Genomic DNA, 17,557 nt, shown 5'->3' with positions numbered 1-17,557 from the left:
CCGGGTTTTTCCTGCAGCAGTGTAAAGTGGGTAGGTCAGCGATGAATGGACGCTTATGCCGCGAAGACGCGGTTACCTGAGGGGAAGACACACCATTGAATTTTGGTATCGTGCCTTATAAAGCTGTGTTCTCATATTCAATATTCTCTTTTGACAATTTTGCCATCCTGATGATTGCAATAAATGTGCTAGGATTTTCCTATTTGTCTCTTCCTATCACCCTCTCTTTCTTTTGTTATTTCTTTGTCTCTCACTCTCCATGTCTTCTATCTCTCAGACCAACCTACTACTATTGGCACCACCATGACAACCACAATAAATGCAACCATGATGTCTGAGGAACAAAAACGTGCTTCTCTTGTAAGTTTGTTTCAAAGTTTTCAAATTCATTCAGAAAGTTGGATTTGAATGTAAAAAGAACGTTCTTTCGTTACCAATGCAATTATGTACTCTAGCGCTCTGTACTGTTTAACTTGTTAATTCTTTTTAGCATGCCTTCTACAATCTGTCATTCTTTCGTTTTGTGTTCCCTATTTTCATCGCGTCTCGACTTTGTTTTCGACCAACATGGAAATGACGCAATTGTAAAATTATCTTTTTTATTGTGTATTTATATTTTCAATGTAAAAAAAACAATTTAGTGTTTTATGTAAACGTTTGGTAGGCCTATCGCATCATAAAGAGAAAAATATGAATGTCTGTGTCAGGCAAAACACATAATCTGTAGCCGTTCAATCTGTCTACAAATTCAAAGCTAGTGATCTGATCGTGGAATGCAACAATTGCAAATGAAATATTAAAAAAAAGACAAAACAAATATAAAATTGTTTGGCATGCTTTCACGCACCTTTCCTTCACCGCCATTCACCTCTTTTTTTTTTGTCCCCCTAACTGATTTTTTTTTTGTCTCTCAAACTGACTTTTTCCTCCAATTCTCATCACTACCATGTCGGTGACGATCTCATTCATCAGTCGGCTCGACTTTCATCAGGAGACTTTAAGTCTTTCGGGGAGGCCGAGCAAGCCATGTCTGATTTCACCGACTACCTCGGCGATCGTGAGGAACTCGGATCCATCGACGAGCTCGTCTTCGCCTTTGATTATTTCACCAGTGTTCTCAAACGCAATCCGCTGAAATACGCCACCGGAGACAATGCGAAGTCGTTCCTCAATGTGAGTATATAATGATGACAATAATATTAATAATGATAATAAAAACAACAACAATTGTAATAATAATAGTAATAATAATATTGATAATAATGATGACAGTAATAATAACAATAATTAGAAAAAAAGAAGAAGAAGATGAAAGGAAGAATACGAAAAAAATATTAATAAATCAAATTAAAGAATAACAAATAAAAAGAAGGACAAAGAGGAAAAGAAAAAGATGAAATATGGATTTCAATGCCAAAATCTATCACAAAATTCACTTTTCGTATTCAGCATGTTATTTGGGTAAGATTTTTGTTTACTTTTTCGAAATGTTGTTCCATAAAACCATGCTTGGTCCCTCAACATTGTGGGCTTATTACGCCACTGCAATTACATCAAGAAATTTTCACCCAAAACTTTATTTTGAAGATCACGTTTTGGATATATTTAAACTTATACTATTCAAACTATGGAATTTTTTTTTTTGGACAATCGACCACCATGTGTACTATAATTAATCAGCAATAAGATATTTATAACTAAATTCAAAGCTAAATAGCTGGTCAATATTAATATATTGCACTATCGGTAATGATAAGGGCATTCCGATCCGCGACGCGCGACAGATTTAAGAAAACCATAATTGATTGACAATCCCCTTATAACAACAAAAAATAACAGCTTGGAGGTCATTGTCGAAAATTGGTGAAACGGAAAAGCAGTTTCGGAGCTGGCGAAAATTCTCAAATATGTCGTTTGGTCAGGACGTAACTGCTGTTTAGATTGACTTCTCGGTTGTTCGTTGTCATGGAAGAAATTTGAGAATAAGTTTTCTATGTTCTTGAATCCGATGTGCGTCGTAGACCAAAAACGCGATATTGTTTCTTCATCTTTTCTATTGCTATCATCCCTATTCCACAATTGTATAGATTTCTTCTGACGCCATTAATGTGCTTTTCGCGGACCGGACCAATCAACTCTTATTGGATTCGTGTGCAAAGCAGGTAAGCGATATCATTTGTCTTATACCAAGGGTTGCAATTGATCCGATCAATTATAAAATTGAAAAGTCATCGATGTTCAATATCCATCTTGAAGGCGTAAGCCAGAAGCACATTTCATTTGCAAAAAGCATGGAGCACAGATCATTTGAGGAAAATAAAGTGGTTCACAGGAAAGTAAATTATCGATTATTTCGAGAATGTTTTTTTTTGGCATATTAATGTGCTCCTGGTTGCTGACAAGGGGGCAGCGCAGACGCCTCCTCGAGTAGTGAATTATGACGTCAAACGCTTTTCTTATTCTTGCTATATCTATATGTTTAATATAAAAATGAATTGAGGATTCACTTTAAGCAACAACAAACACTTAGTCGCTTCAAGGGTCGTACTTGAAAGGCAGAACAACTTCTTAAAGGAAATCTCACACGATGTTCGTGTTACCTAGAGCAGACCCTTGAACGCGAGTTTGATACTTGTGCGGACCGCTCAAGGACAAGTACATCCACAGGCTATAATAACAGGGGATTGTAAGGCAAGATAATATGCTTCATATTTAAAATTGATTATATTCTTGTATAAATAGTTTACCATGTACCGATATATAGTTACACACAATTTAACAATTGACCATTTGAAAAAAAAAATCTTATAATAATTTCCTGCTTAGCTTTGAGCAAGGGTGTAGTATTTTATGAACATCAGTAACTTAACTTGAATGCGACAATGAATTTGACGGTGATGACGAGTTGGTTCAACCCACTTTGAAGCTATAGACATCCTGTCTAATTGAATCTAGCAATTAAAGATAAACTTATATTTTTAATATTAGACAAATGTTGTTGTTTTTTTCTCTCAAAAATTATAATTGATCCATTTCCCGCCAGATCAATCTTACGTCTACCCCTGAGGACGCGGAGAGGGAGCTGGAGGGTCTGATGAATGACGCAGCGAGTCTAATCGTGAATAATGGATCGCAGTCGTTTGGAGTTTCAACTAACAATGCAGGTGGGTTTATATCGGATTGCAGATTGATTTGAAATCATACGCAACTACATTTTAAACCAATCGGAAGGGCGTATCCGGGTGTTACGTATGTGTGTGTTTTTTTTCTCCTGCTGCTTTCAACGCAACACTATCTTCAACGGCGAGATGACTTGTATTAACGTGGAAAAGGTTCACTCCACCATGCAAACCTACAAAGATCATATGACTTGTATTGCAGATATAAATGTGTTTTTTTCTGGACGAACATTTGGAAATATTAACTATGGTATCTGGGAATCCCCCCCCCCTTCCCTAAATACCTGAAATTGCAACCCATTCTAAATTTCGATAATCATAGTCGCACGGCAGACTAAAACTTTATAAGTGATGTTTCGATAAAATGGTGATCATGACTCTCGCCGATTGATCAGAGCTGGGGTCATGTGTCTTGTACACTAGGACACTGGCACCCTTTAGCAAAATGTCATTTTCATACTCTGACGCTACGCCCTCCCACCTAGCGCAACCCAGTAGTGTGCAGAAGCTGAGGACGACCAAGCATTGTAAGCGCCCTTTTTTTAGAAGTGATGAAGCAGAAATAATATGTTTGGATATAAAAGTGCTGTAAAAATATAATTACAATACTTGCCTTCTTCATACCTTATTCTACTTTGGTTGAATCGTCACATAGCGTTGGAAGTTACATCAACGGGTCAGGCAAGATCTTCGGCGATTGCGACAGAATCTTCTGTTTGTGAGGGCGCCCTAGACCTGGTGCTGGATGGCGTGCATATCCCGTGTGAGGTCCTCCGGGAACTGGGTTCTTCTGCTTCCTACCGTATCAACCTTCCCCATGGAGCGGAGGCTGTGGCCAGATCATCCTGCGAAAAATATGACGAAACAAAGTAATTATCATGATTATGGCTTAATTCTTATCCACTAGAAGGATTTTATTTATACTATACATTACCATTATTTTTTTTATGAGACCACATCGCTTTTCTCTCCATTTCTCTGCGATGGCAGTGTCATCTAATGTTTTATCGAATTTAAGCACTTTGCAAATTTAGTTGGATATGAAGCCGTATAGGTGTTATCATAATTCTACATAACACAGTAACAAACTACATAAGATAATGTAATTTCTTTTTTTTTATAGGAAATATCTTTGTAAAATAATGAATTTTGTGTAGAAAATAAATCGTCAAATGTGAATTTAAAAGCAAATAGTCATCTGAATATCACTCGTTATCGTTGGATATATAAATTATATCCCTCGACCAGAGCGATGTGATTCAGCGATTTCGTTGCAAGAGAATCTCAATGAGATTTTTTTTTCACCTTTCCTAAATACTTAACCTAAAACCACCATTCTCCTCTCTAAATGTATTTTCTTCACATTTTCATCAGATTTTAGCCCATCTTTCGTTCCAATTTACTCCAATCCTTTCCCCACAACTCGCCTTTTGCACCTCTGTACATCATAGTTGTTTTTTGTTTTGTTTTTTTGTCATGAATTTGTATTGAGTAAGACACAATATCATGTTATTTAAATTCACTCTTTAATTTTTTTTACTCCCATCCCATTCCTCCCTTCTTCCCTACCCATCTCAATCTTCACCCTCCCTCTTTCTCTCTCTCTCTTTCTCCCCTCTCTCTTTCTCCCCAATTTTCTTAATCAACCCCTCTAACCCAGGATCGCTGTTGCATCTCCTCTCCTTGGAGTTGGTTTGATATCAGAGAGAAAAGTACCGTCTTTCAGCAAAAACATAACACTCACGTTTCCAATAACGAAAGGAGAGGTAGGCCTATGAAATACCCCCATTCCCCCCAGATAATGATGTTGATATAATATGATAATGACACTCACATTTGAGGTAGGCCTATGCCCCCCAACAAAAAAATAAAAATAAAATAAAACATAAAAACAAATAAATAGATTAATGAAATAAATGAATAAATAAATAAGATGAATAAATAAATAGATAAATAACGAAAGAAAGAAAGGATATTTACGTAATAATGATAACAATGGTTACAGTGTTAACACTTGAATACATCAATGATGAATGAATATAAATATGGTAAAAATTATATATTATAAAGTAGATGATATCGATTGAAAATGATTAAGAACAAAATTTGAAATGTTTTATAAAATCAAAATCGTTCGAAAATGGAAGCTAAAGTTAGCTTCAGTCAAATCTCACATTAATACCAATTAATTACCTACACGGAACACAATGAAACTATACACATGTCCGTTTCTCATTACTTTTTCTGGGCAGGGGCGGACCCAGGAATTTCCAATAGGGGATGGCATTTTTTACCATAATTTTGATAAGCCATATCACGAAAAAATTCAACAAGCAATTAAAAAAAAAGGGTCTTCACTTTCAAATGAAACACATCTCCACTAAAATGGGATGAACACAAAGAGACCGAGCATTATATAATGTCAAAATGTCCTATTTGATGATAGATATTACCGATATTTCTCATTTTATGTGTTCAACAGGAGGAATTGATGGATAATAACACTCTTTGTTCGTACTGGGATTACAATACTAGGTAGGTTTTGATCTTTGATCTGATAATTATCACTTACAAATTATTTTGATGAGTATTTCTTTTAATACATGCAAGGCGACTGTTTCCAGTAGCCTGTAATATTTGAAGAAAAAAATCAATTCAATATATATAAGTGACTTAACTAAGTTTATGTTGATGATGCGAAACTGTAATTCGATCAATATTCTTGGAATTTTTAAATGAAATTGCTCTGTGGTAATCAAGATTGTGTGACTTTTACTTTGTATACTTTTTATGGCACGGCCCCAATGCCAATGAGACTCTTCATCTATGAATGATTTTTTTTCAGTGCCATATCTATCTATCGACCTAAAGTGAAATCTATTATGTAAGTGGGCAAATTCATTTAAATAACAATATTCGAAATTGTCTCCTCATCTGTTTAGCAACTGGTCCTCTTCGGGGTGCACATTCGATGGGATCACGGACACGGATGGTGGCAAAATGGTCACGTGCCTCTGTGATCACCTGACTAGCTTTGCTGTACTGCTGAACGTGTCTAGTACTCAAGTAAGAAGATTAATAAAAAGTTTAAAGGGATGGTCCGGGCTGAAAGTATGTATAACTTAATAAATAGAGTAGAATTCACTGAGCAAAATGCCGAAAAATTCATCAAAATCGGATAACAAATAACTAAATTATTGAATTTTTAAGTTTAGCAATATTTTGTGAAAACAGTCGTCATGAATATTCATTAGGTGGGCTGATGATGTCACATCTCCACTTGTTCTTTTGTATTTTATTATATGAAATTAGGTTTATTCAAATGTTTTCCTCCAAGAACTAGAAAAATTTGATCGACAACTGATTTAGTGCATTAGATATTTATTGTTGCAACTTATTTCATTATAAGGGAGACATATTATTCCCCCAAGTATGAAATAAAGAAAAAATTATGATTTTATGTAATAACATAAGAAAACGGAAAGTGGAGATGTGACATCATCAGCCAACCTAATGAATATTCATGACGACTGTTTTCGCAAAATATTGCTAAACTTTAAACTTTAATAACTTTATTATTTGTTATCTGATTTTGATGAAATTTTCGGCATTTTGCTCGGTGAATTCTACTCTATGTATTAAGATATAAATATTTTTAGCCTGGACCATCCCTTTAACGTTCAATTATCTCAAAAACAAATCGTAGAAATCAAATCATGGGGATTTGCTTTGAGTTTAATCTCAGACCTCTACTTTGAAATGCAATATGGATATTTCCCAGCAAAAATGTCGAACACTATTCGGAGCTAACGCTAACAGTCACTCAGAAAAAAAAAATGCCGGTCCAACCTCGGATGAATAATTCCCCGCTAACCTTTCTCGGAGATTAGTATGTGTATACGATATAAATGTTGAATATTATTTCTATTTCATGTCAAGATGGACAAAATTATAACCCTACTGTGTATTTATTGTATTCATCACAGGTGCCTCCTGGTCATGAATTTGCCATGGGGGTCATCTCCTGGGTCGGGTGCAGCTTATCAATCGTGGCCTGCTTTTTCACTTGTTTCGGCTACGCCATTCTAAAGTAAGATATAGGATTCAAAACACAACAAAACCTATAGGCCTACACAAAAAACGTTGTTGAGGGGATGACATTTACAATGAAAGTAAATGGACAAAATGTAAATTAGATATCATTAAAGTATGTGTTCGAGGAGATGCTTGATCAACGATAAAAAAAAAACCGAAAAAATAGACAAGCAGAGAAACATATTGGTGAGGGTTTGACGAAAATGTATCAAAGAGTGTTTAATGTTACTCAGAAAACCAAAATTACAAACGTCCATATATTAAACTCTTGAATCATCTTGTATATACTTTCGCGGACGAGTGTGCGTGAGGGTGGGTCGGTGTGTGTGTGTGTTTAAGCCATACTTCGTAGGGGATGCGTGTGTGTGTGGTGTGTGATTGGATGTGGTGGGCGTGTGTGTGCGCGCGTGTATATGTTAGGGGGTGGGTGAGTAAAGTGCGTGTGTGGGGGTTCGTAACAGTCCTATACAAGCAAGTTCTTGTCTGATTCAAGTATATCGGTTTTCGATCTAATTTTCTTTCTGCAGACTGCACAGTGATTTGATCCTGATTCATGGGAACCTAGCCCTAGCTGTCGGGGGAACTGAGATTGCATTCTTGTGTCTAAATCTCGTCCAGTTTCCATCGGTAAGTCTGTAATAATTGCCGTACTTTCCTGGAAGTCATAGACTATCGTTAATTTTTTGTTATCTTAAGCTGTTTGACTTCTGGGTGTTTCAAGTAGGGCAGAAGCAAAACTAATATAACATTTTTTTCTATTGTATTGAGTGTTACAAATGTTTTATAAAATATAACAATAATGTATTTTTGTACATTGCTTTTGTTTACTCTCAGCTATGTTATTGCAATTAATGTATAGGCATTCTATGTAGTATTTTGCGTTGTTTTATGTGGAAATGCATAAATAAGAGTTTAAATTTGAATTCTAACGTTCAAATAAACGCTCTCAATTTGTGGAAATTCTGTACTCTGTAACTAATACTGTGAAAATCTTGTTGCTTTTCTCTCTTTCTCTCTTATTAAAGGGAAAATTCCCCTGACGAAAACTTTGTTGAGGAAATACCAGGAAAAAAAACATATTGATGAAGGTTTAACAAAAATTAAAAAGAATTAAGAATTCAAAGTTAACTAAATTTCAAGTTTTTAACTTGTGACTTCACTATTCTTTCTAATGATTCATGAGGACTAAAATTTTACTTTTTTCTCGAGCAGTTGTAAAACAGTTTGTCCATTGACATACTATAAAAAAAAAAAAAAAACATTTTACGTTTTCTATAGAATGTAAATTCATTTATTTTTTAACGACACGATATATGAGAAAGCTGCTCTCATAAGACGTCACAAATCAACAAATTAATATTTTAATATTTTTTTTCTTAAATCCTCGACGGATTTGCCTCAAACCTTCACATTTATATTACTTACTATTTTCTTTGCTATCATTACATGAAACCTTTCCTCGTGGTGCTCTTTCCTTTTACCGTATGTCATTGAGAATATTATGGCCCGAATTCTGAAGTCAGGTTTAACTTAGACCATGGTCTAACTCTGTGCTAAAACTATAGGGAGCCAGAACCTCAAAAGTTTTGTTTTCATTGTAGACCCTAAAATATGTCTTATTTTTACTTTTTTAAATTTCATAATGAAAAAAATATTTCAGTCTCTGACACAGTGATTTGAGTGTCATAACATTTAATAAATCGAACATGTAAAACCTTAAAACAGGGTTAAATTTAAACCCTAGTTCAGAATACGGGCCATAACATTTTTTTCAAATTACTTTACTCCTCAGATACCTTGTACTGTTGTTGGATCTTTGATCTATTATCTACTTTTAACCATGTTTGCTTGGATGGCAATTGAAGGCATTCATCTTTACCTACTTACGTTTGTTGTATGGAACGCCGAACGACGCAAAATCAAGCACTATATGGCATGCGGATGGGGTGAGCAAAGTCTCTTTTAACATGTTTAACATAAGAAAAATGAAACAAAAAATCTATGATAATTACTGATGTCCTTATTTTATCGGTAAATGAAATTTTGTAACGTTCCTCCGCGGCACCTTTTTTTTTTCATTTAATGCAGCTTTATGTCTCATCAAAACAATAATTTCAATAAAATATTCATTTTCATAAGTACAACAGCGACATGAAGAAATGTCTATGTAGCAAAATAAAGTTACCTTGATTTAACAGTTTGATAATTTTGCAGTTTCTTACTTGTATATTTCCTGGTTTTTTAACCGGGGTAATAATAATAATAATAATAATAGCAGGGCCCGCTGGGAGAACAGTTTTCGGAACTGAAATTATTATTATCATTATATCATTATTATTATTAGTAGTAGTAGTATTACTATTACTATTGTTACTATTATTATTATCATTATTATTGTTGTTATTACTATTATTATTATTATTTGTGTTTCAGTTTTTATGATTGTTGCATTGCACTTTTTATCTCATGGAAAGGCGCTATATAAACCATTATCATAATCTTTATCAATATTACTTTTGCATACAGGAGTTCCAGTTGTCTTTTTGATTGTGCTACTATCAGTCCAGACTGGAGAGCTGGGAAATCAAAATGCGTGAGTACAAGTTAAGCTTTATAGCAATGTTGGATCATTGGGCATGTTATAGAAGAGCCGTGGTGTTGTGGTTCTGACTCTCGCCTTGTAAACAGAATCCCACCGCGGTCTACAGCGTCCTTTGGCAAGGCGTCAATCTACACCTTGACACTCTCCACCCAGGGGCTAAATGGGTACTCGGAAGGATGCGAAAGTTATTGGATGTTCGCATTTGAGGCTGTGATGAATGCAAGGAATGCTCCCAAGGGAGTAGAAATTGTACACTTTTCGTGCGGGATTATCAAATCAAATGACCGGGTATAATAATGTGCTGTAAAGCGCTTTGAGCCGTTATGCGAAAAGCGTTTTATAAAAATTATTGGGCATGTTGGGCTTTTTCTTGACCCGTTGCCTCCTGGATTTTGAAATTTCCATTGACTTTGTACAGGGGAGGCGCCAGCGTATTTTATGACGGGTTGGGGGGGGGGGGGCAGGTGATCTGAAGGTGACATCACTTTTTCTCAGTTAATAACAGGGATTTATATAGTTAAATAGTTTTACATGATATACAGTAAATGTAAGACATTTTTATAATATTGACCGGCCTGAGGGGAACATCAACTCCATTTCCCGCAATAGAATCCTATCGACCCGAGTCGTTAGACGAGGGCAAAATTTTTATTTTAAGGGCAATATAGTTTATGTTCCCGAAGAAAAGCCAGTCAATATTTTGTTTTATTATTTCCCGTATCAAACATATGAGCAGGTCATTTACAAAACCGTATTGCCCTAGATTTTATGAATATCGGGAGGGATATGTATATTTTTCGTATTTTCCTCGGTCTGTCTGGGCGTACTGACTTTGCATGCAGAGATGACGCAAAATATACCTTTGTAGTTTCCCTGGTCTCACATCCGGGCATCTGAGGATGCGTAGAAAAAGATACGCGTCATATTGATCCGCGCAGCACAATACATACGTCATAATGTCAATCCAGGGGCCCGTTTCATAAAACATTTGCCGCAGCGGCAACTCCCATTTTCTGCGGCAAATCTGTGTTTCTGCGGCAAATCTCAAAACAGCGTCAAGTTTCCGTTTCATAAAACTTTGCCGCAGATACTTTCTGCGGCAAATGACAATTTCAGCGGCAATATTTGACGCAGCTCAAGGAGCTGCGGCAAATGACAATTTCTGCGGCAAATTTGACGCAGCTATTAGAGCTGTGTCAAATATTGCCGCAGAAACAGCTTTTTCATCAAAATACCAACAATTTTGAGGGCCTAAGAGCCATATTGGTCAATTTTTTTGTGATTTTGATTTGATAAATTGCTTTTTGTCATTCTAAATAGAAAATACATGTATTTTTACTCATTGACAAATAAAAAAGTAGATATTTATTGAATCACCATTCATTCTTTTTAAAGTCAAATTTATTTCAATAAATAGATTCATAGGGAACATACATTGTGTTCCTGCAAATTTACACTTTCAAAAAAGCTTTTCTTTATCCTGTAAAAGAATGAACAAATGATGTCTCATTTTGTAAAAGATGTTTCCTCATTGGCTTTTGAGTTTCAATTAAATTCATTTCATAAGTGCTGTTGTTGCTGCTGCTGTTGGTTTTTGCTGATGTGTTTGTTGAAACTCTTGCTGAAGTTGTGGTTGCTGTTCCCGGAGTGGTTGTTGGACATCTTGATATTGTTGAGGTTGCCGGTGTGGTTTTTGCACCTCCTGCAGAAATTGTTTACGCTGCTGTTGTTGTTGCTGTTGGTCAATGCTGTCGTTACATCTCCTGTGTGGTTGATGCTGTTTTTGCTCCTGCTGCTGTTCATGTGATTGAAGTACCTGAAATAGAAATTAATTTATAATGCATATAAGCAAGATACCAAAGTTATTCCTAATTTCATTTTCATTGTTAACCCTTAATAGACTGGGGGGGGGGGGTGGAGGCACTTTTTGATACTTTGCAAGATTTCTCCAAATGGACAAGATCCTCAGGCACCCCCTGGGATGATCTACCAGAATAGCCTCACCTAGTAAGGTGTATTTTGTACTCATTACATTCAGCTGATTTTGCATGAACTCAATTCATCAAATGAATGTTAAGGGTCTACCAGTAAAAAAATCTGTGAGCTTCTTCGGGTAATCTTTCTGAGTCATTTTACTCCTTTACTGACAAATTAATAATTAAAAACAAGATGAAGTGAATTTGACAGTAATTTGACATCTTAGATGGTAGTGGTGGGGGTCAATAATTATAGAAATGCAGAATATTCATGTACCAATTTGGCAAGAGAAAGCAAGTCACGCCAATAATTTATTAATATTAATAATTTACCAATGATTGATATTGGTTTGTTATTTTGCAGCTGAAAAAAAAGAATTCATCAACACCTCAAACTTAGAGTTTAATTCTAAAATTTGGACTGGATTCTTGGCAAAGAGCAGTTCAAGAAGACAAAAATCATTCAAATTGTTATGATGTGACTTACTTTCTATGCCTAAGTGAATCAGAATTATAAATATGTTTAACTTACGGGTTAAATCACATTTCTAGGCTCTTTGTCTGGCTCTCCAAACCCTTCAGTCCTTGAATTTGGCATGGCTTTCTGATACTATCTTGTGTCTTTCTGGAAATGCGGACAAAGCCTCACCTGAAGGAATAAATTAAATTGAAATTTTCAAAAAATGTTTGGCACTGTAATTTTTTTTCTCACATGTATACATTGCATGAATATCAAAAGGAAATAAAAGGAAACATGGTTTGACTTCTAGCTTTTATCATGGGGGGGGGGGTAAAGTGGTCAAGATGGGTTAATAAACAAAAATGCAAACATGCAACAGTAAATAATATCAAAGGTATCTCTGGTTGAGAAATGTTACTTCATATGCTATGCAATTATTCCTCATAGTTTATCTTGCACACACATGTACACGTAGTGAGGATGGGTGAGGGAGAGAGAGAGAGAGAGCATTGTCATCATACATGCAAAAAGTATTAAATCCATCACTGGCAAATAGATGGGGGCCGTGCCCCCCCCCCTCCAATGTTTCATGACCAAGAAAAAAAGAACGGGAATGGGTTAAATAGTATACCATTTTCTGAATATTACGTCAAAATCTTTCCAAAAATTCAATTTCTGTATTTAAAATTCCAACAATATTTAGCTCCCTTTAAATATTTGGCTCATTATGCCACTGAAATCCATTGTAAGAATTTTATGGATGCTTAATGTAAAATTAATCTAACCCTTATAAGACTGTCAGGGTATTTTGGAGGCAGGAAAGATGGGCGGAAGGGGGGTGGGGGCCCTCAAGATCTTGACCGTTAATTGCGCACTTGTGACAAAATGCAACATGCCTGTCACAGATGAAAAAAATGTAAATTTGAGTGTTCTAAAATTATTTAAATTTATTTCTTATTAACAAATTTTACTAATTCATGCATGAAATCAGAATTTGGCTGGAAATCTATAAACAAAGCCCTTGAGGTGTCATTTTTTTCAGACATATAAAAATTAATTGATATCAAATCCCTTTCATCTGTAGATTTGGGTTTTTTTATACTTTTTTTATATTGTTGACAAAATTTTGTGATCATAAGCAACATGAAATTAATTGATTTCAGTCAGTAAAAATAAATTTTAACTGGTATGATACAATTATGAATTATGGCTAGAAATAGAATTTGCATTGGATTTGTTCATGAAATCACATTTTTAAGCAATTCTGACATGTACTTACATAACGTTGCATAATTTCACAACCGGGTACCCCGGTGTCACAAATTTGTCTGAAAACTCATGAAACTTGAAAAAAAAGTCATAAGACGCAACACCACGTTTCACATTGTGGATTTATCGTGAAAAAAATCCTGCCCCCCCCAACCGCTTTTTAGGGTTAAATCAGACTGCACATCATGATGGGTTTTACTGATATTCATTCTGCAACCCATATTTCAAAGACTATCCATCATTTTGTAATCATATATCTGACATTGATTTTTACCTGTGGCTGCATGTTAGTCTCTGTATTTCTACAACTGTGGCCAAATATTGTGCTACAAGTACACGTTCATCAGATTGGCCCCAGGCACTTTTCTTATTGTAGGAGACCAGCAAGCCCTGACTTTGAAGTTGCGGGTCTATCCTTCTCCAGCTGCAATAGCTGGTCAGTTGAGGACTTGGAGGCTTTGTGTCAGGAATGATCTTGGTAGTGGCGGTGGCAATGGCGATGGCAGAAGCAGACTTGGTGGTGGTGGTGGCATTCGCAGAACTGATGGTGGTGGCAGAAGTGGTGGACCATCATTGGTGGTGGTGACTGCAATTGCAGCGTTGGTGATGGTGGTATACGCCTCATCACAACAAACATTTGCTCTTGCTGCCACGCAGCTGGTCTCCGTCTATTATGTTTTAAGGAGAATAAACATAAAAACATTTGATTATAAACACATCAACTTCAGAGAACCAGTATATTGATTATAAAACTCGTAGATATAGCAGTCAAAGCGTAAATGAACTCGCACAGAAGAGTACATGTACCTTCATCTAATAGAATTTTAGACCACCTTGAGGATGTTATGCTCAGAGCAAAGTTTTTATTTGACAACGGTCAGAGATGAACATGGATTTAAATGTCAGAATACAACTCTTATCATTGGTTGATCAATCGGACTGTAAAATACCCCCTACAGATTACGTTGACCAATTATTTCTTAACATGCATGCATGCACATGTACATTCACAGTGTGTGTCAATTATATAAATGTGCATCGTAACATTCAACAATCTTCACCATATAATTGGGTTAAGTGCATAATTCATTTTTTCCCTTTAATTTGGGTGCAGCTATGGCGACCACAATTCTACCCCATTTGTCTGCCAACTATTACACGGACGAATCCTGGGCTGCGGCCCGCACAGCCGGCTGCAGTTGCCTGGGTTGGTCAAAATCTAACACAAAATCAGATTTTGTATAGAGTCTAACTTAGAACTAAGTTAAATCCTCTAAAAAAGTCCAAAATTTTTGCTCACTCACAGGCACAGCTTAAAAAAAAAAACAATTTTGCCTTTTTAAAATGTCTGGCCACCAAACTTTTGAGACTCGCAAGCCACCCCCCCCCTCTCTAGAAACAAAAAAATCCCTCACAGTTACAGAGAACAATATTGTTTTTTGTCACCCCCCCCCCTAAGAAAAAAAAACATGCCCAAGCCAAGGCAAGGTCAAACATGAGCATGAACACCTATCGACAGACGCGGCACCCATTCCAAATCCAATGCTTCTCAAGACTCGACTGTATTTTTGTCACCCACAACAACCCAAGCCACAAAAAAATCAAGGCACGCTCTCACACAACTGTTCACATATCACACTGACTTAATTCGGTAATTAAAGACTAAGGTCCGAAAGTCAGAAGAAAGACAGCTGAAACTCGGAACGCCGCTCAGCAGAGTTCCACCCCATACACTCCAACGCAAGGTACTACACTGCCGTGTACTACGCCGAAGCTCCGGGATAGCGACCACTCAGCATCTCGATGATGCCTCCACGATATCCCCGGGCAAAATGCAAGTTTAACTCGTAGAAAACGATGGAAATATGACATTTACTATCAATCTCATTCTTTCGGAAGTGATTCATTTTATTACTATATCAAATGATGCAATAATTGAATGACTACGATAAATGAAAAGTACTTACATCTCCGATTCAAAATTTACATAAATTCTGTCACCAACAAAATTTTATCGCAGACGACGTGTGTGAAGAAAAAACCCGGCCCGTGAGCTGAGCTGCATATCATATCAGGCTCGTTCGCGAACTATTTTTCAGATATTTATTATTATTTACGATAACAATTTGTCATAGCTTTTATGAAACGGATATTTGCAACTATGACAAGTTGCCATTGCAATAACAAGATTTGCCATAGATATGGGAGATGTTACAGTTGCAAGTCAAAAGTTTTATGAAACGGGCCCCAGATGTATACTTCGACATTTCAAATACGTCACAGTGTTTTAGCCTAGGGGCACAATTTGCTCAACATGAAAACAATAAAATCACATTCTTAAACGGTAAAATATCTTAATTTTCACGATTTTGCTCTAGATTTCTGATTTGGGAAATAATAAAAATATTGCCCTTAAAATAACCATATTGCCCTCGTCTAAAGACTCGGGCTAATATGATTCTATTGCGGGCAATATATTTGTTGTTGCCCTCAAGGCCAGTCAATATTATATAATCATTATCCAAATCAGATATCTACAGCAAAATTCGTAAAAATGTATTAATGTTTTACCCTTCAAGAATGTGAATCTATTTTGTCATGTTGGGCAGACTTGGCCTTTGAACTTGTGACTTAATTGAAATGGAGCATCCCTGGCCTGGGGAGGCAGTATCCACCGTAGTCATCTTGATTAGCATTATGACGTATAGCACTGCTCGATTCAATAGAACGCGTATACATGGTATAAGGAACACGCATTTTCTCATTAGGGCCGTCTGCACCATCCCGAAGTTTCAAATTAGCGCGCTATTTCTGATCCGGCAAATTATCCCGATCTGAAAAATCTCGAGATAGTTGGCGGTGCAGACGCAATTATCGCGCTAGTTCGTAGGATTAATCTCGAGATTGCAATCCCAAGTCAACTCGGGTTTATTTGCAAAATAGCGCGCTATTTTACGAATTATCCCGCTAATTCGTCGGTGCAGACGCACTCGAGATTGGACTCGGGGTAATTTATTCATGACGTCAGTCCATAATGCAATTCGCGTTCCACTTCCGCCTTGGTCAAAACATGCGAATAGCGTTCATAAGCAACGATGGTGTCCCCACCAGTGAATGGATTTTGGGAGAGACCCCGGGAGAGACCAGACCGAAGGGGGAGGCGCTCATCGCATCGACGATGGTCATATTCAATAACAACACTGACAGCAGTGTTGTCTTATTCCTTCGCAAAATGTGAGCAAATACCATTTCTTTCCTCCTTCTCCCTCTCTCTCTCTCTCTCTGTCGTTGCCTCCTACTCCGCCATCATATTTCACGAAGAATACATCACTTCTTCACTCGCTGAGCTGAAAGGATTGTTGCATAACACCGGTTGAATTCGGCGAAAGTACTAGTGAAAGGTTCAGTGCTTGCATATCGCGGGAAGTTATTCAAAAGCGCGGGCCGTTGAAACTCCAAGATCCGAAAGTGCGCATGCCCGGAATATCGGGCTTGTTGCCTCGCTCGAGCAGATATAGCTCCTCGTGGGATGGTGCAGACGGGGTTTCTGGAATCTCGAGATTAATCGCGAAGAGGGCTGATCGGGCTAAAATCTCGAGATTGAGCAAACTCGGGATGGTGCAGCACCGCCTATTGACTTTTCTGAGCGCGGGCAATGATTTGGGTCCGTGGATAAACAATTGGAAACTTAAGGCCACCGCACACCTTACGAACCGACTGGTCTACGACTGGCTTGCGACTGAGTGAAGGGAGATGTGACGTCACAGCTCTTGTCAGCTTGAGAGTCGCAGACCAGTCAGAGACAAGTCCCAAGAAAAATGGTAAGGATTTGACATGTCGAATCCTTATGACTGAATCGCAAGCTCAATCCAACGTCCAGCCAATCAGACAGCAGAGTTGCACGACGCATATATGATAAACAACGCGCATACGCAGTAGTAAGCGCATTTTCTCAGTTGATATGGCAAAAAGCAAT

The 17,557-nt window shown here is 36.9% G+C and overlaps 1 protein-coding gene and 1 long non-coding RNA gene across 2 annotated transcripts in view; one reads left to right on the top strand and one right to left on the bottom strand.

Moving 5' to 3' along the window:
• LOC135157813 (uncharacterized) overlaps positions 1 to 17,557 on the top strand; it is a 35,132-nt gene that overhangs the window by 10,348 nt on the left and 7,227 nt on the right. Inside the window, exons 6-17 of the mRNA XM_064114754.1 lie at positions 278 to 360; positions 973 to 1,173; positions 2,088 to 2,162; positions 3,044 to 3,164; positions 3,835 to 4,048; positions 4,840 to 4,945; positions 5,662 to 5,714; positions 6,122 to 6,245; positions 7,166 to 7,269; positions 7,802 to 7,901; positions 9,067 to 9,220; positions 9,801 to 9,867. Coding sequence (XP_063970824.1) covers positions 278 to 360; positions 973 to 1,173; positions 2,088 to 2,162; positions 3,044 to 3,164; positions 3,835 to 4,048; positions 4,840 to 4,945; positions 5,662 to 5,714; positions 6,122 to 6,245; positions 7,166 to 7,269; positions 7,802 to 7,901; positions 9,067 to 9,220; positions 9,801 to 9,867 — 1,402 coding nt within the window. The remainder of the gene's footprint in view (positions 1 to 277; positions 361 to 972; positions 1,174 to 2,087; positions 2,163 to 3,043; positions 3,165 to 3,834; positions 4,049 to 4,839; positions 4,946 to 5,661; positions 5,715 to 6,121; positions 6,246 to 7,165; positions 7,270 to 7,801; positions 7,902 to 9,066; positions 9,221 to 9,800; positions 9,868 to 17,557) is intronic.
• Positions 10,841 to 15,623, bottom strand: LOC135157794 (uncharacterized). Its single transcript, XR_010296765.1, has 4 exons — positions 15,549 to 15,623; positions 13,856 to 14,249; positions 12,385 to 12,501; positions 10,841 to 11,692 (listed from the first exon to the last, which is right to left on the bottom strand). It is a non-coding gene; the product is annotated as an uncharacterized LOC135157794 (long non-coding RNA).

The sequence above is a fragment of the Lytechinus pictus genome, unplaced genomic scaffold (genome assembly GCF_037042905.1).
Source record: "Lytechinus pictus isolate F3 Inbred unplaced genomic scaffold, Lp3.0 scaffold_20, whole genome shotgun sequence".
NCBI lineage: Eukaryota > Metazoa > Echinodermata > Echinoidea > Temnopleuroida > Toxopneustidae > Lytechinus > Lytechinus pictus.
This window is presented reverse-complemented; position numbering and strand designations above follow the sequence as displayed.